General features: G+C 44.2%; 1 protein-coding gene across 4 annotated transcripts; it reads right to left on the reverse strand.

The window, feature by feature from the left end:
- Positions 1-23948, reverse strand: rnf111 (ring finger protein 111). Of its 4 annotated transcripts, none has more exons than XM_086107099.1 (15): positions 23848-23948; positions 18748-19702; positions 15718-15850; positions 9247-9401; positions 7512-7706; positions 7043-7422; positions 6663-6903; positions 6174-6531; positions 5247-5372; positions 5030-5147; positions 4222-4302; positions 3258-3353; positions 2931-3017; positions 2563-2666; positions 1-1239 (listed from the first exon to the last, which is right to left on the reverse strand). In XM_086107099.1, the coding sequence occupies exons 2-15, from the start codon at positions 19622-19624 to the stop codon at positions 1122-1124; spliced, it is 3069 nt and encodes a 1022-aa protein (XP_085963225.1). In that variant the 5' UTR covers positions 19625-19702; positions 23848-23948; the 3' UTR covers positions 1-1121. The 4 variants fall into 4 exon arrangements, with proteins under 4 accessions (XP_085963225.1, XP_085963224.1, XP_085963227.1 ...); XM_086107098.1 differs by having other exon boundaries at positions 7043-7455; XM_086107101.1 differs by lacking the exon at positions 2931-3017.
- Positions 23949-24393: the final 445 nt, after the last annotated feature.

A 24393-nucleotide genomic window follows, 5' to 3' on the forward strand; every position in this document is an offset into this window, starting at 1 on the left:
AAGAGTTATCCAAGTTTATTAATATTTTTAAACTAATATAAATCCCACAGAATATGCTTCTGGTGCCTTTGAAGGGGGTGGGTGATGACCGCATGTATACCTGCTTTTGATTCATTAAGTACTGCATTTCATCACTCCATTCAAAATAATGTTTTTTTTAACTGGACTGTATTTCACAGTCAGAGTGGAAATACATGGCCTCGGCACGGTGTTGTGATCGCAACTAATCCTGCCTTTTCTCTTTCTCTTGTGCAAGTCTATGCCAGTGAACACTTTTGTGTGTCATATTTTCCCCACAGCTGATGCTCATCTACAGAGACGGAGTGACAGGAGGGGGCAGGGAAACACGCTATATGTAGCCGTCTAAATATCCATCTAGCTTAGTTAGCTCTCTGTGATATGACCACCTGCACACGTACCGACAAGCCCTGCTTCTGGAAAAGGGCTGTGTGACATTCTTCTTGTGTGAAATGGATGAGACTAGTGTGTTGACAATTGTGGGGCGTAACACCGTGTGCTGAAAAAAAATACTGTGTGCAAGTATGTGTGTGTGTATGTACTAGTACAGCAGCTGATCTGTTAAACATAGTTTTCCCTAGTTAGGAATGTCTAGGAATGCTTCTTTTAAAACAAAAAACAAAACATCTTTCACAAACAATCCACATCCTCTAAACAAACTAATCAATACGATGATTGGTAAAAATGAACTCTGCCTTGTTGTTGTGGAGGCTGACATTCTAGTCCAGTAAAGCGAGACCTTGTGGCTTTACTAGAGCAGCTCTCCTCACCTTTAAGCCCGTGGTACATGTGCAAACAAATGCATTTTGCAAGGAAACATGCGGGGGGGGGGGGGGGGGGGGGGGTAAATGACACTTGAGGGAACGATCGAAAAGCTACATAAAAGCTTTATAAATACATAAACTCTTAATTAATGGAGAAGAAGTGAAAGCCGACACTGTCGAGATGTTCCTAGTAGTAGAGCTGCGCAGGTACAGTATATTCATTGCCTTCTTTGGTTGACTGCAGTACTCAGGAGGAAATGAAAATGAATATGGAAACAAAGGTGTTTGTTAGAAAGAGACGTGGTTGGTGGGTAGGGAGGGGGTACAAATCAAACAGCATCAACTCTCAGCAGACAACTGCGCCTCAATGTCCACTCTGCAGATGGGGCACTTCTTGTTGGTGAGCAGCCACTGGTCCACACACAGCTGGTGGAAGAGGTGCATGCACGGCAGGCGCCTGCCAAGACAAACATGGGCACAAACTTACTTGGTGACTGCTCAAGTCTGAAAAAGAAACTTCAGGCTTTTTTATTATTATTCAGATTTAAACATTTTGTAAAATAAATATGAATATCCCTTTCCAGCACCGTGTAACCTGATAACATGAGAAGCTGTCCACTGTAGTAACCGCTCTACCTGAAAGGGTTAAACTATTTGCAGTCTGCACGGGACACGCTGACATGATCACACATGACACGACGCGATCTATCAACACCTTTGTTGGCTTCCACCGACAAGCCCTCTATTCCTTTCGATGATGGCGCAATTGCAGAATGGTGTTGGCTATGAAGCCTGCCCGCTGCAGGTTGAGCTGTGCTAGGTGCGAGTCTGTGTGTCATGTATTCATGTCGGCCTGGTTGCTGAGGTCAAACCCAAATCCATACCGTGCTCCCCTTAGTCAGTCAGTCTGAGGGTGTTGTCCGTGCCCCCCCCCCCCTCCCCCCTCCGTTGTTTTCTTCTTATCTGCAAAAGCAGGGTATTGTAAAAGGTAATTCGGGGGACTGGCGTTTCGCATCCCCCCGGTTGGTCATTGTTTTTCAGTGTCTCTCGGACAGGTTCTGTCTGTTCGTTGCACCCTGTGGTACGATGACAATAAAGCTGATTCTATACGTGCCATGTGAATTCGTCAATCGTGATTTGTTCACCTCATGCACCACATACCCAGATCCATAAACTCAGTGTAAAGTGTGATCTGGGTCCAAAGTGATGGAAGTGCTGACAAGAACAAAACCCACGCTGTCTTTGAAGGGGCTCGTGTGTGCTTCACAGTGACTCTTAGATGCAGGCTCAAAACGCGAGCTTCCACTCGAATTGTGTTTGTGCATGTTTTCCAAACTTGGCTCTCTCGACACTATTTTTGTGACTGTACAACCTAACAAAAATGAATTCATGAGGGGAAATGTATCATATTGTGAGGTTAATTAATAGCATCAGTGGCTAAGTAATGTTTAATTTACTGTCACATTATCAATCAATCAATCTTTTGATTGATGTCTTTGTAGATTCTCAGTCATCCAGATCACATAATCTAAAAAGGTTGAAACGAGGCAACTGGCGTCTTATTTAGTAAATTTCAATTCAAAACGATTCGGGAAATTAGGCTCGTAATGCATATGTTACTTTGCCACCAGAGGGCAAGCCTCGTAAACAAATAAATAAATAGTGCGGTTCGAGTGCTAAACGGTGGCCCAGTCGGGCTTCAATTTGAGACACTCGTGGGTTTTCTGCGAACACCTGGGAGATTGTTAAAGCAAAGAGTGAAAGAAGCCCGGGGACGCACCTGACGTCCTCCCCCTCCTCCAGTATGGACAGACAGATGGTGCATTTCTCCTCCGTGTCTTCATCCGCCCCCTCGTCTTCATCCTGCTTGCCATGCAGCTTTCTCTACAGGTAACAAACGTTTGGAGACATCAGAAGACACGTGCAAACAATCCCATTGTGTTAAAAAAAAAAACATGAATAGGCTCACCTAAAGACAGCGCTACATATATTTAACTCTATGCAAACATTTTATTGATATCTATTCTTATTTGGGGACAGAGAGAATGGTCCTTTTGTCCTGAAAAGAGGAAAACAAAAAACAAGGCTCCTCCCCCAAGACTACAGCTAACACTTGTTTTCCAAATTGATTGGTTCATTATTTCTCACCGATTCAGGGGTTGCGTGCATATTTTTCCCAATAGAGGCCCAAGCTTCGGGGGTTAACTGTTGGTCAATGTCTCTCTCCAACACCTTCTGTATTGGGTGGCAGGGTGTTAGACGGCTCGTTTAGTTAGACCTAGGGAAAGCCTTCCCCGACAAGATCTGCATTCACAGCTAAAAGACACTACAGCACTTGGCTAAGTGAGTACAAAAGACCACTCTGTCCCAGGACACACGGGTAACAGCCAGGCAGCACCAGACAAAAGTAACTGGACATTCCATGCAATCGTATACGTGTTCAATATGCTGCTACGGACAGGCAAAAAGTCTCACCTTTTTGTATTTGTGTGGGTAAGTGCACCTCTCTATGGTTCCCTGAGAGGCTCCCCGGTTCACAGTCCCCAGTCTTTCCTCTAAATGCAGCAGGTCCTACACGGGGCACAACATGCATACACTCAACGCTCCTGATTGCGCACTGCTACTTTTCACGTTGCCTCCTTTACAAATACCGAACGATACAATTCAATATTGAACCAGTAACAATGGTTTTTCTGGAAACAAATCAATGCTAAATAAAGGTAACTTAAAAAATAAAAAAATCATGCCCAGTGGGATTTAATTTAAAAACGAACTCAGCTTTACTGATTCGGAAACGTAATAATACATCAACACTGATGTCAGAATAAAATATTTTTAAAAAAGAGAACTACTCTTTTTAAAAAATATTTTAGCATAAACTTAAACTACAAGATCATCACACACACATGCTGATGAAAACATCTGTTAGCATAAAGATAGCCTTAATTGTTGTATGGTTGGATGGAACACGTTGGTGTTTAGACAGAAGTCTTTCTGTGCTTGTTTTTACAGTCAATTTCAACCTGAATTTCCGTTCGGCAGATTCGCCTTTATTCTTCCAAAGATGCGCCAAGACTTGACCCTCCTTTTTTGCCGTAACATTGTCATGTGGGGGGACTCAGAGTCTGAATAGCATGCTGCCACGTAATTCTTTTCACATACACCATATTTTTTACAGGAGTAGCAAATACGCAGTTTCAACCACGCACACTTTGCTTCTTTTTGGAGAACTGTTTGCTATCTGTTGAATTACACAGAAGGAACGGTGCTAAAAGACACGGCATTGTAACATATTTGACAGTGATGCGTCGTACTTTTCTAGTATCGGGATACCATGCAACCGTAGCGCAGACAACTCTGCTTAACTAAACTGACCCGCCCTCACAAAACTCCACCATTGGATTGTTATGCGTAGACAAAGCAATCAGTGCACACTCACCTCATATGTTCTTCCAAAGCCAGTCATTCTAGATGAGATGTAGCGAATGTGCGGGTAAGTGACTTCAGATATACCAGTGTGCTGTCAGGAAGAAAAACACATGTTACTTGTAGCCGTTATAAAAGGACTTCTTTTTCTTCTCCGGTTTAGGCTGTTGGGTAAAACGAGAATTTGAGGATGTGCATGGTTTGGTAAGGAGTTCTGTACAGCAGCAACAGTGTCAGTTCAGAGCGTCATTTGGTTTATTGTTCTTTCAAAGAATGTTCATTTATTTTTCGATTTTAGAATATTTGCAGTCAAAAAAAGCAGCACTTTTTAAAGGGGAAGGGGGGTCAACTCCAAAAATGTCTCAAGAATGTGTTTCTTTTAAAATAAGGCATGTATTGTTGAACATTGTTGCACATTTTGTTCATTAGCAAGGTTGCTGCGGCAGAGCAGTTAAAAAGGTCAAACCGATATGTTCCTTCTGAATCACTTTTTTTTCCCATTAATTAAATCCGAGGATGCTCACTGTGCTAAACTTGTACGATAGAAAATCAGAAGATGCTTGAGGGAGTCCAAATGTTAAAAAAAAAAAAAAGACGTGAGGAAATATTCGACTGCATTTGTGCCATGACTTTTCCTCAAGGCTTCTTGATTATGCACTTGAAATGCCTGATGTGCTTTTATTAATTGCTTATGCATAATTCATGATCTTTGCCACACCACCCTTGAAATAAGATGTGAAAAAAAAAACCCCATCAATGATCTAAGACGCAATTCAATTAAAAGTGAGTGCTATTTATGCAAATGTATGCTGATGTGTTACCATGAAGGGGATGGGGAAGTGGTGCAGTCTGGAGGTGGGGTGGTAGTGGTGCAGGTGGGAGTGCAGGTGCCCCGAAGGGTACGACGCCACCGTCACTCCGGCCTCAATCCCGAGCTCCCTGTTTGTTGACAAACACATTCGTCACTTTTTAGTCATGTCCATGACAGTAGGCATGAACATAAAACCGAAAAGAGACTAAACAGTATCCGAGACGCACCACGCGGTTCTCTGCTCTGGCTGGCGAGGGTGGGAAGACATCGTCTGTGGCACGTGGATGTGGTGTCCGTGGCCATAGTTGGGGTGCATTCTATGAGGGTGAGGAGGAGGACGCTCGTGCGCTCGTCTGCAATGAACAAGCCGTACAGGATTGATAACCTAATTAGGATTCATAGGCTTTACCCTCATATGCATGAATAAGTAAGTACAATTAAGTTTTTAGCTTCGCTGAGCTCGCTCTTCTTTGTAACGTCACAAATAACCTTAGATCACAATACTACACACAAAGATGATACAGACATTCGTGCAGACAAACCATTTTGTGTTTACTCTCGTTATTGTCCTCTCTGTTTTATATATGAACGAGAAAGGTGAAGTGTATAACAAACGTTAACTCAAATCTTCAAGTCCGAGCATCTACCTGTTTTACGACATGAGTGATTTGAGTGATCCACTCGCACAATAAATAACTTTGCGTTTTAAGCTTGCAATCGCTTAATAGTTGGAGACACAACCGGCTGCATACATCATGTTTTACAACATTACAAATAGAATTTATAATTCCTTTTATACTTGTGGATCTAATGGATATGCATCCACTCCAAAACGCACCAAGCAAGCACGTAGAGTGCGTGCGTGTCAGTGAATGTGGCCGATTGAGGAGAGCCGCCTCAAATGTGTGCACTTCATACACAACGTCCTTTGAAAAATGCCAGTACAACGTGCATGACAGACGGGCTTCCGTATTGTGTCTGAGTTGGAGTGCTTTGGCGTGGTATCGTGTCATTTTTTGCCGGCTAAAATCCACGGCACAACACTGTACTGTACACTGTACTTGGTGCAACGCTATATGCAAGTGTTAAAGAGACGCTATGTATTAAAAAACACAACCGGTGTTTTTAATTTGATGGAAGACAGAAGTACTAACGTGGGATGCTGCATCATTCTGCGCCTCTGGACCTCCATCCTTTGCAACATTTCGTGTTGATGGAGCCGCTGAACTGACCCGAGTGGTGGCATATGGTGCGGCAGGGTCTGGTGGTCCGCGGGCAGGTGCTGTGCCAGTGGGGCACTCGAACCGGAGAGGTGGTGGGCGGATAGAGGAGGGGCGCTGGGTACGGTGTGGCCTGACGGGTGGGATGGCAGCGGCGGATGAAAGGAGTGGACATTGTGGGGAAGGACATAATCGCCTTGTGGAGGCGGCTGAGATGTAAGTTGGGGGTTCCCGTGGGAATGAGGGCAGGCAGTGGAGGGCTGATGATGCAATGAGCGTGCCAGAGAGCCATCTGTGAAGAAAATATGAACGACTCAAATATACAAGTAAACAAACCTCCGTTTGCAGCCTGTATTTTTCCAACCAAAGTTGACCAGCCAACGACGAAAACAAAGAAGAGCATTTCATAAAGTTCATACTTACACGAGGGGTGTATGTAATGTCTGCAAGGCTGCTGTAGCTGCGTTTGAGGCTGGGCCACGATGCCGGCGCTGAAAGAATCCACCGCAGCTGGTTGGCTCGGGCCAGGGGTGGCCTGGGAAACGAAGGCGGGAGGCCGTGAGGTGGAGCCTGGGCAGCAGGGGTCAAAGGCTGACGTGCTGCCATGGAAACTAGCACCGCTGCTTCGAACACTACTGTTACTCAGGTCCACTGGCAGAGTTTGCTGTGAGAAGAAAGAGGGACGGAGGAACGTTATTGGTAAGACCGCTACTCTCCAATTGGATGTTAATGATGTGGAATAAATGCCCAAAGGCTTTTCATAGTGACACAAACTACTACGTTAGATTGGAATGAAATCTTACCTGGTCATGGTAATGGGATGCAGCGTTGTTGCCGCCACTGCTATTGCTACTCCCACCGCTCACTCCAGCACAAGGTGCAGGCAGTGCACTGGGCCTTTCCACAGCACAGCTCTGCTCTTGGAAAGGCAGGGTACCCGGGGGCTGTGGTGTGGGGTGGTGAACATGAAGGACAAAATGGTGCGCGTTGCCGTGACCATGCTGCGAGCCGTTGGCCTGAGAGGTCGAGGCCTGCATGCAGCTCGAATGGGAGTGGCTGAGGGACAGATGACCGGGGGAGGGCCTTCCGCACGGTGAGTGCTGCTGACAGCACGACGGGAGCCTGGGCATAGCCGTGCTTGCGGTTTCTCCCACTGAAACTGACAAACCCGGTCTGCTGTCATCTGGTGACAGGCATATGTTCTCACTGGTCTTTCCTGGACAAATAAAGGTTCCATAAATAAAAGCATCTGCTCGCAACATGCTCTCTCACCTTCTGTGACTGTTCGAGTCGAGCCACTCGGCCTCGATGCGTGCATACTGTTGGATATTGAGGCGGGGCAGCTAGTGGAGGGGCCGGCGGCATCATTGAGCTCTGAGGTAGAGGCATGCTGGGAAGATGATGAGGAGGAGGACCTGACTGTTTGAGGGTGAATGCTGCCAGAGGTTGTTGGCACAACTGAGAGGTCTAAAAAAGACAGATTGCAGAGAAGATATAAGATACACAGAAACATAGTCTTGACCATTCTAGGGACAACCCTACACAAAAACACCTGTATCACAAATAATTTTTCTTCACTGAAATGTTCATTCTATTAATTTGTTCAAGCCCCGCATGAAACAACAACAAAAATTGAGACTTGTTTTTGATGAAAAAAAATAGCACGACAGTACAAATAGAATGTAAAGAATTAAAGAATTTGTTATCCTAAGTCATTGTGCGCCTCCTTGTGGTGTGCATACCTTGGTCACTGGGGGGGTGGGGGGGGGGGGGTTTCAGTATAACACACAAGTAATTCATGAAGAATAATTTCACAACTGAGGGGTAAGCTGCATACTGTCGCTTTTCCCAGGAAGTAGTAAATACCTGTGAGATTGCCTGTCTACATGTGTTGCTGCACTGTTTGTGTTGATATAGCCCTTGCCTGAATCGTACCACTGCATCATACAGTACTGCTAGGCTGCCTCAGCTCAACTTTGACATTTATTAAAACAAAACAAAAAAACAAAACAAATGAACAGTGTGATTATCGTGATCATTTAAATTTTAGAACTGACATTACAATCAGGTTGGTGTACATTCACGTTTTGCTTCATTTATAAAAGGCAATAATATAAAGAAATCTGCCACCAACTGAATATACACTTTCATGTGTACACAGTCATGAAAGTAAACCTCTGTGTGAGAGAGAGAGAGAGAGAGAGAGAGAGAGAGAGAGAGAGAGAGAGAGAGAGAGAGAGAGAGAGAGAGAGAGAGAGAGAGAGAGAGAGAGAGAGAGAGAGAGAGAGAGAGAGAGAGAGAGAGAGAGAGAGAATGAGTGTGTGCTAATCAGCAGATGCTTAAGATCTGAGGAGAAGACAAACTCATTAGCATTCTGGTGTGCACGGCATCTACTTTACTTATTCACAAATTAATCTCATACTCAGCTCAATAAAGAGTCCTGTCTGTATTCTCAACATTGAACATTCACATATGTTTCCGTTCAGTTATGAATAAGAATGCATGCCCAAGTAATTCATAAATATCAATCAAAACCCGAGCAAAAGTATTCTCAACATTGAACATTCACATATGTTTCCGTTCAGTTATGAATAAGAATGCATACCCAAGTAATTCATAAATATCAATCAAAACCCGAGCAAAATTCAAAATTCCAGGGGTCCGAGGTCTAAAAGTCTAACCGAGGTCTAAAAGTGTGAACTCAACATGCGGCAGAATATCTGTCTCTGATATATCTAGCCCATTTTATCATCTAATCGTCTTTACAGTTTTGCGCCAAATGGAGTGCGTATATAGTACCTTTATAGTGCTGTTCTACCTTCCAAGTACTTTTAAATTGTGCCTCAATCCCCCTTCACACTATGACAATGGTGTGTGGTGCCATGGGAATAGGTAACGAGTTGCATTAGCGTTCTCAAAACATTCACTCTCTTCTCCTGCTTAGCGATAGCTGAGCGTCCACGGCAGCCCTAGATATAGAGTATCAACAATGGGATGTTTTTCTTACCATCTTCATCAACAGTGAGGTCCACCACCTCCCCAGAATTCTGACGCAGCGGCTGGATGACGGTGGACAGTCTGTGACGTCCTCGGGGCTCCTGAAGACGGTTCTGAGAGCAACTGTTAGCCCATATCCTACTGAGACCGCCCAATGAGCGCGACCTATAAACACAAAGGCATAATGGTGCTTACTTACACGTTGCCTTCAACAGAGGCAAACTATAATTTACATGGCAATGTTTGCTTTTGGTGTGAAAGGAGACGAGAACGCATCAGTTGGCAATTTAATGCGAATGTCACAATTTGGTCCATCAACGTCGTGAGTAGAAAAAGCCCAATAAATATTGTGAAACTTTGGGGTTATGCTCACATCCTGGTTTGTTGGTGTTATTATGAAACCTAGTCATAAAAAAAGATAACAGGAATCATGGAAGATGGATGAATCATGGGGAGGTTTAAGTACTTACATCAACCCAGGACAGGTTTTATATATATATATATATATATATATATATATATATGGCGGCTGGATAGCTCAGTTGGTAAGGCATCGGTTTGGCATACGGGAGACGGTGGTTCGAATCCCGCTTGGGGCAAAAAAATGAGCACATAACACCATCCAGTGTGGGTCCTTGGGCAAGATCCTTCACGCTAATGCCTACCTCATACAATGATGAGAGACAATAAAATGAATGACATGCCGGCTCAGACGTCGCCCGGCCAAACAAGGTCTGCGTCAGGTGCTGGGGAACCAGAGCACCTTGATGAAAAATGGGCTACTGGAACAAAGCGGAGATGGGCGAGATGCGATAACATGGCTCTGTTGGAATGCTACTACTCAAGCAACCCTAGTCAGAGGGGTTACATGCAGAGAATGTGGGCTAAGTGGTTACTTCGAAACCCACAGTCACGGTTGACCACGAAACAACTAGTAGCTCAGTGTTCCAACATCCACAAACGGCAACTGCTGTCACAACTTGAGATTGATGAGGTACAACGCAGGTTCCATGGTGAAGGGCCCCAGGCTGCCAGATCAGAGGAGGAGGTCATACCAGAGATTGGGAGGCAAGCCCCAATGAATGCAGATGATGAGATTGGGAGGCCAGCCCCAATGAATGAAATGCTGAGTGAGGCAGCTACTGACCTGAAAGCCAAGATCATGGCGAGAATGAAAGCTGGGCATTCTCTAGAAACCGATTACAACGGCTATGTGAAGTACCACCTGAAAGTCTCACGGAAAGTGTGAATGCAGCACTGAGGGCGATCCCTACCATAACGATCACGGAAACCAATGAGCTGATATACGCTTCAGCATCAGTGATCCTTGCCATGCTTGGCTATAAGAGCAACCATGGAAGCCATGAGATACGTTACCCACCATGGAAAAGACGGTTGGAGGCTAAGATCAAGGCGGCTCGGAAAGATGTGAGTCAATTGACGGAGGCCCAGAGAGGTGTGATGAAAAGGCCGATACCCAAGAGGTACATCCAGATGACCATACCTGAAGCACTCGAAACTGCCAAACAAAGGCTCCAAGCCTTGTCCAGCCGCCTAAAGCGGTACACGAAAGAGAATGAGGCCAGACGAATAAACAGGCTATTCGCAACACAACCTGCGAAAGTGTACGCTCAGTGGCAGGGTCCTAACAACAGAGCTGACCCACCAAGACTGGAAACTGAAAGGTACTGGAAAGGCATATGGGAGAAGGAGGTTGCACATAACAGCAGTGCACAATGGCTGGTGACCCTGAGAGAGGAGCACAGCAACCTCCCTGAACAGAACCCAGTTACCATAACAGTGGCAGACATACAGGAAAGAGTCTCAGATATGAAGAACTGGACAGCACCAGGCCCGGACATGGTCCACACCTACTGGCTAAAGAAACTCACAGCACTCCATGAGCGCCTAGCAGCACAAATGAACCAGCTGCTGAGGGATGGGACTCACCCAGGATGGCTAACCGAAGGGCGAACGATCCTGATCATGAAGGATCCTTCAAAGGGTGCAGTCCCATCCAACTATCGGCCAATAACCTGTCTATCCACAACATGGAAGCTCATGTCAGGCATCATTGCGGCTAAGATAAGTGGACACATGGATCAATACATGAGCGAAGCACAGCAGGGCATTGGTAGAGATACCAGAGGAGCCAAACATCAGCTCCTGGTTGACAGAACAGTCGCACAAGACTGCAGGTCCCGACGTACCAACCTGTGTACAGCCTGGATTGATTACAAGAAAGCTCGATGCCACATACATGGATCACTGAATGCTTGGAGTTGTATAAGGTGAACAGGACCCTAAGAGCCTTCGTTGCGAACTCGATGAGGATGTGGAAAACCACACTTGAAGCCAATGGCAAGCCACTGGCAAGCCACTTACCCAAGTGTCCATCAAATGTGGCATATACCAAGGTGATGCACACTGCTGTTCTGCATAGGACTGAACCCCCTCAGCCAAGTAATCACCAAGACAGGCTATGGATACTGCCTCAGAAATGGAGCTACAATCACTCACCTCCTCTACATGGATGACATAAAGCTGTATGCTAAGAGCAAAAGGGACATAGACTCCCTGATCCACACAACCAGGATCTACAGCAGCGACATCGGGATGTCATTCGGGCTTGAGAAATGTAGTCGGATGGTGACTAAGAGAGGAAAGGTAGTCCGCACTGAAGGGGTCTCACTCCCTGAAGGAACAATAGCAGACATTGAGGACAGCTACAAGTACCTCGGTATACCACAAGCCAATGGCAACCTCGAACTGGCAACAAGGAAAGCGGCTACAGCCAAATACTTCCAGCGAGTGAGGCAAGTCCTAAGAAGCCAGCTCAATGGCAAGAATAAGACCCGGGCAATAAACAGCTATGCCCTGCCAGTGATCAGATACCCTGCAGGAATAATAAGGTGGCCAAAGGAAGAGATTCAGACCACGGACGTTAAGACCCGAAAGCTCCTAACCATGCATGGAGGGTTCCATCCCAAATCCAGCACCCTGAGACTGTACGCAAACCGAAAGGAAGGTGGCCGGGGACTAGTGAGTGTGAGAGCCACTGTCCAGGATGAAACATCCAAGCTCCATGAATACATCAAGGAGAAGGCTCCAACGGATGACGTACTCAGAGAATGTCTCAGACAATGGGGAACAGAAGATGAGGCGCTGGAAGAGGGACCATCATGGGAGGACAAGCCCCTACACGGGATGTACCACCGGACCATAACTGAAGTGGCCGATCTCAAGAAGTCCTATCAGTGGCTAGAGAGGGCTGGCCTGAAGGACAGCACAGAGGCACTCATCCTGGCTGCTCAAGAGCAGGCCCTGAGCACCAGAGCCATTGAGGCCCAGATATACCACACCAGACAAGACCCAAGGTGTAGGTTGTGCAAAGAGGCACCTGAGACGATCCAACACATAACTGCAGGGTGTAAGATGCTGGCAGGGAAAGCCTACATGGAACGCCATAACCAGGTGGCTGGCATAGTCTACCGAAACATCTGTGCGGAGTATGGACTGGAAACCCCAAGGTCAAAATGGGAAACACCTCCGAAGGTGGTGGAGAATGACAGAGCGAAGATCCTGTGGGACTTCCAGATCCAGACTGACAAGATGGTAATAGCGAACCAACCAGATATCGTGATCATAGATAAAGGGCAGAGGAAAGCCGTTGTAGTGGATGTAGCGGTCCCAAGTGATGGAAACATCAGAAAGAAGGAACACGAGAAACTCGAGAAATACCAAGGGCTCAGAGGAGCTGGAGAGAGCCTGGAAGGTAAAGGTGACAGTCGTGCCTGTGGTGGTCGGAGCACTTGGGGCAGTGACCCCCAAACTAGATGAGTGGTTGCAACAGATCCCGGGAACAACATCGGACATCTCAATCCAGAAATGTGCAGTGCTGGGAACAGCAAGGATACTGCGCAGAACCCTCAAGCTTCCTGGCCTCTGGTAGAGGACCCGAGCTGAATGAGGGACGGACACCAGCTGAGGGGGGGTGAGACGAGGAATTTTTATGTACACTCTCCAATGTTAATTTGAAATGTCTTGGAATATAGAGATGTAATTTTTTTTAAATGCATCGATTAATTGACAAAATAATCAACAGATTGATTATTAAACAAATTGTGAGCTGCAGTCTTACATTCATGTCATCAAGTTCTCAGAGTCTGGAGTGAGCGCGTCCAGGGAATAGTCGTATTTAACCGCACAGGGCCATAAAGTGAACACACACAAAGCGATACAGTACGGGGGGGGGGGGGGTGTTGCAATGTGGGATGCCATGGAGCTTTGTGGTTGGGGAATATTGTACCTCTCATGAGAGCTTTCATCATCTGCAGAAGTTTAACAGGGGAATTCTTCATGGTAAATTGCAACTTCATTGCAACTGTACTGCTTCTGACCTGACTGTCCGACTAATTAAGTATGCGAAGTGAGTTAAGGGAATAATAATGAATGGTGCAATAGGTGTCTTGTGTGTTGTGACGCTGACCTAGCGTCTCCATTCACAAACGGAAAATAAAACTTTTTTTTCCAACTTTCTGAACTTCGCTTTTATGACACATGCACAACAAACACTAAAGGTCCAAATTGTGTGAGTGGTACGCAGATGTACACACGAACTGGCCAGGCTCCTCAGCTCCTCCCAGGGCAGAGTAAAATCCACAAGGGAAGGGTCTCTAATGAAGTCGACTCAGGATTGTTTTGTAAATTTCTATTCGGCACCATAAAACACCGAGGACGGGAAGGGTGAAGCCTGGAGGACAATATTGCACTGTCAACATAAACACAACCTAGAATAGGGGTCACTCAACAAAGCCTACGATACGGCCTCGAAATGGACTGGCTACAAAGAGTGTGATTTGCTTTTTCTCGATTTTTCTTGATGGTGCCACCTCAGACGAATACCAGAGCTGGCAAGGGTGAAAAAAAAAAAGATATGACAGAAATGGAACTTTGCAGCAAACCATTATGGCTTCTCTGTTCAGGATTCTGTTGGTGTTGGAATAGAATTTGGGTCAACATTTGGAATTCTCAAACGGAGCCCAAAAATGCGAACCTCAGACCAATAAAACAACAGATCATCCATCAAGGAAAATGATCAGGCATAATGTCAGCACATTTTCTTAAGATAGTTGCCATTGTTAAATGCCACATGAATTCTCATCTTTCACATATGCCCTCCAGCACAGGGGTCGGGAACCTATGGCTCGTTTTTTGATGATTGTATCTGGCTCGCAGATAAAACAAAATATAGCCCCTTCATTTTTCCATTTCAATGGGATCAACTTAACCAAAGAGAAATGTAAATGTGTGTCCACCCTATTTAACACTTTCAGTACACAGTGAGGTTTGCGGCTTCGGTGTTTCGCCCCCCCCCCCCCCACAAAAAAATTATGAAGAAAAAAATACAGACATATCGGCAGCCATATTGCAGAGTGAAGTCTTGTTTCTTTATCATTAAAGAATTAATTAAATAGGTGTACTGTTGTAATCTGTCTCAAACATGTAAAGTATAAATACCGTTTACATGTTTTAACACATGCTGCTACCCACATATACATAAAAATTCCTACGGGGGAGCAAATGGGTTTTAACCTTTCGTGAGGGGTTTCTGGTCCCCATTAACCGCGAAAAATGAGGGATTCCTGTATACAGTGCCAAATATTTTTAAATAGCTCGTCGTAACACTGATATTTGTCATAGACACTCTACTTTCAAAGCCTGTTATGCAATTCTTAGTTGGTAGAAATAAGATGGAACATTATAAACAAACACAAGTCCCCTTACGTTGGTAACGTAATGATTTTCCCATATTTCAAATTAGAACATATCCCTGCAACTTAAAAATATATATAACAATCCGACAAAATATCTATGTCATATCAAATGCAACTATACCTCCGTGTCCAATTCTAGAATGAAGTAGATTACAATGCATCTCTATTTATATCGTGCTTTCACAACAGCTGCAGCTGTAACAAAGCGCTTCACAGAACAGTTACCTTCCGACCATCAAATATGCGAGGATAATATTGAAACGCTGCTAAAGCCAACATTGTATTTTTACAGTCACAGGCAAGCTGACAACGTGCATGTCCTGAGCTCAACTTTAGCCCGAGAACAGAGGCCGATCAAGTGTGTTTATTATTGATTCATATCGAGTATGCCGTTTGCAGGATCCCATTGCGATCCGGGTGGGATGGCATACAACTGTGTACGATTGAAACACTGGAATATTCTCTTCATTCATTGCTTTTGCCCATAAACAGCCAGCAGATGGAACAACGTGTTCACAGTAAAGAAGTGATGCCTGGGGTAAAAAATAAAAGTAGGCCCATCCCAGACAACTGGGATAATATGGAGTGGGTTCATCACGCATAAGTATAGGAGAATGCTTGACCGTGCATTGTCACTAGGTCAAAATCAAATGCAACAATTCACCATGGCAACCTACGGCTAGCATACTTTGTGATTTGCTTACCTGAAACTATCTCCAACTGTGACGATCTCCACCTCACTGTCTGTCGAGGTGACGTTGATCTCCTCGCTGGCAGGGACAGCAGGTGCCGGAGCTGGAGTAGCCTCAATTACCACCACGTCTTCATCCAGAGCACCTGTGCACGTGCGCAGGAACATGACATGCACGTGAATGAAACGTACACCTTTGGACATCCGTTCTTTTGGTCTCAAACACATTGTTAAAAGGATCTCAATAAATTATTTTTGAGCTCCTGAAAATCAAGACAAATATGGAGATACAAGCAATCCTAAATGCTAAATTGATGAAGTTAGTCTTGTCATGTCTGACAAGAATCATGACGACAGTTCGTTTTGCACTGCAGGGTGCTCTTGTGCACACAAAAGTGGGCGACGTGCCATGTAAATGAAGTTCATGATTCCCAAATGGGATTTCTCTTCCGATTGTCCCCTGAGCACTGCTGCTTAGCATCCTCTGCAACTAACTGGGACTCTGGTGAAACATCCATGCGCTTACAAAAACAACGCTTGATCTTACAGACTACAAGTTGACATTCATACAGGAGCTGAGCTCATTCACACATTAGTTAGAGAGTAATAATACACATAATCATGACTCTATCCATATTAGATATGAATTATTATGACACATCTTAGTCTCGGGACAACATTTAAGACTTGTATAATAATTTGAGCTTTTATCAAGGAGAGTAAACTCTAACATCAGTGTTTTTCAACCTGAAGAGCCAAAGCACCTATTTTGCAAGAAAAAAACAGCTTTGCCATTAATATAAGTATAATCAAGATTATGTGGTTTATGGATGTATTCGGAGCGTTGAGGTCAACATTTTGCTTGGGACAGCCGAAGGACAAAAAAATGGGAAAGTACAGAAAAGCAAGTGGCCAGCTAAGAATATAAGCTTGCAAACAGGAAAACAGAAACCAGCTGGAACTAGTTATAAGGTGAAGAAAACACTTCCTGGAACTCCCCGTCGCAATGTTTTAAAAAAGAGTGCCTCCAAAATTCGAGCCTCTTTATGCTTCTCGGACATCAGGAAGCTTCCTTCTCTGATTGGCCAAGAGGTAGGCTTGCATTGACAGATGACATTGCTTTTCTTTCTTGCTTGCTTTCTGTGAGAACGGCTACTGATATACTCTGTATATTGTACTTCTGGAGACACGGCGCAGATGCTCGGAAAGCGTCTAGTAAACAGAAATAAATCTTGCTGTCTGTGAAGACTGAAATTGTCTCTCACTTTTAAAGGGAGTCTCCCAGACGAAGCTCAGCCGAGACTACGCATGGGCAAAGTCGCCAATTTCCACGATCATCCGTAATGGCAACAAAATCATGGCAGAGTTCGAGGCCAACAGATTGAAAGATGATTGTAAATGGCTTTGGGGCGCGACACTTCCTGAGCTGGAGAAGGCCCTTTTCATTTGCTGACTGAATTTTTTTCAGAGATGCAGTCGGAACACAACAGTTGTTTGTTTCATGTCTCATAAAATCATTATTTCTTCATACTGTATTCGTCGTAATGGACATGTAATATAATGTATTACAGGTTCATGTTGTTACATCTATAAATGTTCATACTGTGTTATACATCATAGTTGGCGGCAATTCTATTGGAAATGGTTTCAACAAACTACCGTTATAACGTACAGATTCGTTACGTCCCTTTAGGTACGTTGAAACAAGGTTTGACTGTATGAACAACCGGTATTGTGGCCAGCGTGACTTAACTGGCGCTCACACAAAAAGCAGTGAGACTCAAGTGGTGGCCGAAAACAGAGAGACTGCCGACGGGACGCCATCTCGGTCTCGTTGCTGTGCGTCTTTGATGGTCCGCAATACGTAAAAGCGATCGTTGGTGCAAAAGAATATTGGGTACTGGACCAGACCGCTGGCCTGAACTGTGCTAAATTAGCTAGCGGTCGCACACGGTCTCATATTACAAGTCATAGATGTGCAATTAATTTTTCAAAGCTATCTTGTGGAAAAACTGAAACAACCGCTGAAGGCCACACCAAAATGCTAACTCAATTGTGTTAAACGTGAATTTAAAGTTTTTGCTTTTTTTTTTTTAATAAAGCAGTAAACTTGTGTAGCCCGGGTACAGGCTGTTGTAATGAGAAATTTTAAACTCAAAACTTGTGAAAAAAAATAACATTTGTCACACCTAAATGACATATTTCCACATATTAACATTACATCATTACTTAATTAACATTCACACACAAAAAACGTCTTTTGTCTATATTTTATGAGCACAAACCACTGTTCTCATGACTAAGAAATCATTACATGGCCAAATTCTTCTTTTCCCCTTGCATATTTATCTCATATGAATTTTCAACAAAGTGAGATTTGAGTTCGCCTGGACAGAATGTTGACTGATATATCGGGGTGTCCCGATCCGATCACGTGTTCAGAAATCGGGGTCGATCACGTGTTTTCCAGATGTTATTTGCTAATTTTATGCTAAAAACCCACTAAATGTTTCACTACAAAAAATGGACATGATAAAACAAGTTCTGAGATGAACCAATACACATTGAAATGTTCAATATGCGTATCATCAAATTTTGTTTGTGGAAAAGAAAGAGGAAAAAAGAACCTTGAGTTTATTTTGAAAATATTACAAATAGCATTTGTAATAGATTAGGTGTTGATTAGGTGCAATGGTCCATATAGTATAACTATAGAGAACAACATAACATCGATTCACATATATTTCTAGATTAATTTGAGGAAAAATCGGACGCATGCTCTTTTTCGGTAACAGCAGATACTTAAAACCAAAGACTCTGAGGCCAAATAAAGCGCGATCGGGACACCCCTACTAATAAACGCTAATTTGATCACTGGTTTGATTATAAATCCTTCCAACGCCAATATCACTCCTACTGTGCCAGCATGGGCGGTGTAAACAAACACATGAAGTGATCAGTCACGTGACGTCCGGAGGACTATTGCAAAACAGCGTGTGTAACACAGAGCGTACAGAACTGGAGGATCAAGGTCACTAATTACCTGTGGCTACTGCAGCGCTGTTGGGCTGGCTGCTGGTGCTGCTGACATCCACATATAGTTCATCCTCTGCTTCAGTCGAGGAGGGGGAGGACGAGCCGCTGCTAAGCTCCTCACTTGAACTACTTGTGCTATTAAGTAAAGCATATTTTCGCCGTGCAATCACTTCTCGTTTCTTCCTCTGCAGTAGTAGTCGCTCCTTTTGCTTCTGTGTGCGCTGCCCTCCCCCAGGAACTGATTTGACAAATCGTTTCCTATGTAGAGGCCGCCGACTGCTCAAACACGGCCGCTTCAGCAACAACGGCTCCGCCTCAGGCCGCACCCATTTATGTGAGCGGGTCCGCCTCGTTCGACCCACGACGGGGCGAAGACTAATTCCAGTGGCTCCTGTTGTGAGGACGGGGGCTTTTTGTTGGCCTCCTGTTGGTCCAGCTTCCGCATCCTCCTCGGAGCTCAGTGTCTCCGAGTCACCGAATCGTAAGCTGGAGGAAGGTGATGAGGCACAGTCACTAAAAGATGACTCATGATTAAGTTCATCCTCGCTAGAGTGATGCAAGAGTTCTTCCCTGGGACGCTGAGGGGCCACAGGAGTCTCACTAAAATGGCCGACTTTAAGGGAACAGTCAGACGGTCCTGCCTGTTGGACCTTTCTTTTTCTACGTCCGGGAAGACCTCGCTCCGAGTCCTTGTGAGCCGCCGTGTCCCTCAAGGTGCGATGCCTCGTTTCGGAACACAGGGTTGCAAACTCGCTGTCTGCCATACCAATCACCTCCATGTTGCTAGGGAAGCTCTTAGCTGCCTCCATGGCCTCTGGGTTCACCAGTGGCTCCTTCAGGTGCTCCTGTCTGCTGGAGGCCTTTGACGGCACTTCACTCTTCATAGTGGCAGCTCTGTCCTCACCAGCCTAAGAGAGTGAGTGTGCAGTTCCGATGCTTCGAACCACTTCATCTCAAAACACCTACCAGAAGAAGGAAAAAAGAAAAGAAAAAAGAGAAACAAGACGGTCAGAGTCATTGTGCTGAAAGCCTACTATTAGAGACTTCATTCCGAGAGCCAATAACCGAGATGAAAGGTATGCTAAATAAAGGTCATTCACAAATGGCCCGTTTTATTATCAGTGATAAATTCAGGGAGCATGTCAAGATCTGCTTGAGCATATTATTAGATGACATGGAACATTACATGACAACTTTGAAGTCAAAATGGCGCCCGAGTAGGCAGCCGTCAGCAAGTGCTCTCATGAGCCTTGCTTTTTTTCCTTTTTTTTTTTGTGTTTGTTTTGTCACTTTGTGTTTGTTGTTACGTCGTGTGGACCTGATGTGGACTTTTTTCAGCATTTTTTGGCCACGACATTCATCAAGGAGGAGACTCTGTGCTCAGTGGTTGCGCCTTCTTGGCAGCATGGGTATATCAGCACTGTTTTTGACTGGGAGGAAAGTCTGCGCCATTTGACTGTCGTTGCTGGACAGTCCCCGCGGGGCGCTTGTGTCTTGCGCCTGTTATGGGCAGCATTTTTCACAGCCCCGATTTGTTCAGCGGAGAGATCGGTGCTGTTGAACGGTCTGCGGCTGGATGGATGTAAGTCTTGAGGAGCCGACGATGAGAAGAAAGGAGCGTTAGCGCGGAGCGCCGATGCGGATTTGGAACTGGGAGTCGCGGCTTGGAGTTTGAAGCGGATTACGTGGGACAGGAGAAGTGAACTCATCTCTTTTCGTCAATGGACGCTACAGCTTCGTGTTTGCTTTCAAAACTTAGCTTGTAGCAGACGTGTGCACATTTTCAGCATGACGTCTCTGATCCACTGGTGAAAGGACACTTTGATCCTCTCCTCTTTCATTTAGAACTGCTTCAGACAACAAAGTGTATGCAGAAAAGTGGTGAAGATTGCATGACTGTCTGTGTCCTATGTGTTGTGTTGTGTTATTTTTGTTATTTTGACTTCAAAACGGCGCCGCGAGAGTGGCTGCCTTTCCAGCAGCTCCTATATTTTGTTGTTCTACTTCTTCCTTTCATAACTTTGCTGCTGTGAATTGAGAATTTCTCCATCGCGAGACTAATAAAGGGTTTCTTATCTTATTAGATGCTTGACTGAGTTAGAGATGGTGCCACACCCTAATGATAAAATAATAACAAACATGGAATGAACATAAAGAGATCAAAGCAACCTGCTGGTCTTTTGGTGACTGAGTGCGAACAGGAAGTCTAAATAGAGGATTCTCTATTTGGGCTCTATTAATATGGCATGCCTTTCTTGCTGAAATTAAAGTAGTAAGTCTTATTTTACACTCTCGCATTTGGTTAATCTCACACGATGACATCTGGATTTTGGCCAATGAGCAAGAGAGCTCAGTGGAAATGAACAAGTGAGGTTGCTGCTTTGGAGCCTCTTAGCATCATATTGGTCACCCACTGAGCATCCGTTAAAACCTGTTCATCTCTGATCCGTTCTAAATGTTTCTTTCTGTACTTCCCCAAAATAGGTTTTCTCCAAGTTTTCATTGGCCAAATTTGGGCGCTAGGGATACTTTGAAAATTGAGGAAGCCTGAGTCATAAAAACAAAACAAAATGAACAAAAGTATGCGAATCCTATCCAATCTCTTTTTCGTCAATGGACGCTACAGCTTCTTGTTGCTTTCAAATTTAGCTTGTAGCAGACGTGCACATTTTCAGCATGACGTCTTTGATCCACTAAAGGATGCTTTGATTCGCTCCACTTTCATCTATAACTGCTTCAAACAACAAAGTGTATGCAGAAAAAGTGGTTGAGATTGCACGACTGTGTCTTATGTGTTGCGTTGTATGTGTGTTTTGTCATTTTAATGTTAATTGTTCTTTTGATGGCGGCGCGGGCACCCGCGGCGGCTCCTCTCTCTCCTGTGGTTGACAGAAAACTAATTTCATCTGTGCTGTATGTTGCACATGTAGCACATTTGACAATAAAGTCGACTTGACTAATATCACCAAGAGATTTGATTCAATAAGTCATCCACTTGCTAGGCCAATGCGATGGGCCACTATATGGAATTGCTGTACTGTTGAACTCAAACTAGGATAAATCTGTAGAAATTTCACTCCAGCGAAAACTCTGCCAGACTAATGCTAAACACCACCATGGTGACATTTAAAACACTTCTAAAATACAATGAAGATGATGTTTAAAGGGCATGGTCCACGGTGACTTCAACAATCCCTAAACTGAGATTAAGACCAGGATAACCATGAAAAGAACAAACAGCAGTGGGCTGACCTTCAAGCATAAACTGCAGTATTCAAACGATTTCTGAGGGAATAGCAATTGGAAAACCAACTGAAATTAGCAATTTTCTACTTGCTCCCTTTCACCACACGGTACAGTTCATTTCAATATCGTTCAGTACAAATTCTGGGGAATTAAGCCATTTAAATAGCGGTTGATGCGGTACAGTTCGCTTGTTTATGGCATCCTGAAACACTGGCGCTCTTTATGGACTTAGTCAATTGTCTCTTGTGTTGCAGTGGCATTTGAAAACAACATAACTCAAGGTAATTTGATCCGTTTTATTTCAGAAGTATGTTTCAACATATGAATCAGTGTCCAAAGTGTAGCTCTCTGTTTCAAAAAAAGTTGGTGACCCCTGCTATTCACATTTTTACAGCATGTTTTTGCCATGTGAAAATTGGCTTGTTTAATGTGGATAGATGGCATGCTTTATCCAGGCCTAACTACTGCTGGAACAATGGCAAGCACAGCTTTTGCGAGAATGGCATGGATTGGATCCTGGCAAAGACTAATTGTCTTTGTGTCGAATCAAAATAAAACATTAACATTTATTGATAAAAACGATTAACATTTTTGCCTATTTCCTGTTATGTTATCCAGTATCGAATTATAATGAATTTGTCAACATTTCCTGCACCGTCAGTTTGAAATTTCCTGTTTTTGAATAAAGGGATGGAAATGAAAACGTTTTTTTCTCTGATATATTAATTCATCAAGAAAATAATAACAAAACAAAATCTTATTCAATCAAAATACACTAACTCCCTTCACATTGGCACTTGGTTCCATAATTTAATTCGCTGATGCACCACTATACCGTTACATGGACCTTAAGATGGAGATCAAGGATATCGAATAAACGATCAAACTGCTTTCCATAAGAACTCTGTCTAGTTTGACATGCAACTGAGTGACGTGCTAGTCCCGGCTACCAAATGGAGACGCTGTCTAAATGGCGTACATTTCTCTCCCCCCCCCCCCCCCCCCCCTAGCTCAGCATCAGGAGTCACAGGACAGATTCTCTTCATACTAAGAATAAAAATGTTTCTTCCCTGAGATCAAATGACCATATTAGAGCCAACGTGGCTACTGATGCTAGAAGCAAATGTTTTGAAAAGCAACTGCAACTGCGGGGTTGTGAAAGCAATAACTGGGACTCTCGGCCTAGTTAAATAAAAAAGAAATTAAACGCGCGTATTTGCTTAACGCATGCATATGTTATCAAAGCTTCTAGGGCGGTTGGTTAACAGTTACTATCTGCTGGCCAAATATCTCCCACAAACGTAATGGAAACCAGTTATTAACTTATTTTCGTGTAGAAACGCAGGAAACAGGACAAGCCAACTCAGAAAGATCATTTTCGACAACAGTTGAAAGAGGCAAAACTAGATGGGGGAGCTAGCAACCGCTTAAGACTGTCACATCGTAGTCCACACAGAAAACAACAAAGATTACGCGTATCTGTATTCTACATGTTTAATGTTCAAACGCGTCTTTTGGTTCGACGTGGAGGTTAAAACCCGGCGAAAATGTTGACAGGCTTTGAAACGCAACATACATATCAACGTTGACACAAGCCGTAACTCGGCAGGCCTACATAGAAATCGCAATTGTTAATGGCTGGATTGTGAAATTGACAACAGTCCCGATGAGAATTGAAAAGCAGCATCGAAAGCAATGGGCCCTGGAGGGCTATGTGCTAAGCTAACGTGAAGGCTAGCTCAACTCCACGAAGCAAATAGACGATTTCACAGCACTATTTAAAGCCACGAGCATCTCGTTTCAAACTAACAAGGACAGAACAACATATAAGCGGTGTGTCTACTAGATGAAATGGAAATACCTCACTCTGAGCCCTCGACGAAGTCCCCATTCCTGTCTCTCGAGTGAACACTGTTGTTTACCCAGCAGGTCGTCTGTGCGCTCTGGCTGGCTACAATACTCGGCTTGTATTCATTGCCGCACGGGGTCGCCAGATCACAGCTAGCCATTTACGACACTTTTACGACAATTGGATTCGTTGACCCGACACACCTTGTGACTATGTGTGTCCCAGTTAGTAAGCATGGTGATATTTGAAAATATATTTATGACATGCCCCCCCCGCCCCCACTCCATTGAGCAAATGGGGAAATCCAACCTGTAATTCAAGTGCATCTATTCAGTGATGTTTTGAAAAATCTCACTTTATGAAATAATTCTTTGATATCAAGTCAAGTCAACTCAAGTACAACTTTATTGTCAAAGGTGCAGTATGTGCAACCTACAGCACAGATGAAATTTCTTCTCTCTCAAGACAACATGCAACAAGAGGAGCCGCTGCGGGTGCCCGCACCGCCATCAAAAGAAAAGTTAACAAAAATGACAAAATAATACAAGACAACACATT

Source organism: Hippocampus guttulatus, chromosome 3, assembly GCF_054856545.1.
Source record: "Hippocampus guttulatus isolate MCC_2025c chromosome 3, RoL_Hgut_1.0, whole genome shotgun sequence".
Taxonomy (NCBI): domain Eukaryota; kingdom Metazoa; phylum Chordata; class Actinopteri; order Syngnathiformes; family Syngnathidae; genus Hippocampus; species Hippocampus guttulatus.

What these genes read in the sequence shown, in the direction of transcription:
- rnf111 (XM_086107098.1), bottom strand. Translation starts at nt 19,624, where the DNA reads ATGAAGAGTGAAGTGCCGTCAAAGGCCTCCAGCAGACAGGAGCACCTG. An exon ending in GACTCGAACAGTCACAGAAG is followed by an intron (nt 7,456 to 7,511) that starts GTGAGAGAGCAT and finishes TTATTTGTCCAG; the next exon opens with GAAAGACCAGTGAGAACATA. An exon ending in GAGGAGGGGGAGGACGTCAG is followed by an intron (nt 1,240 to 2,562) that starts GTGCGTCCCCGG and finishes TTGTCTTGGCAG; the next exon opens with GCGCCTGCCGTGCATGCACC.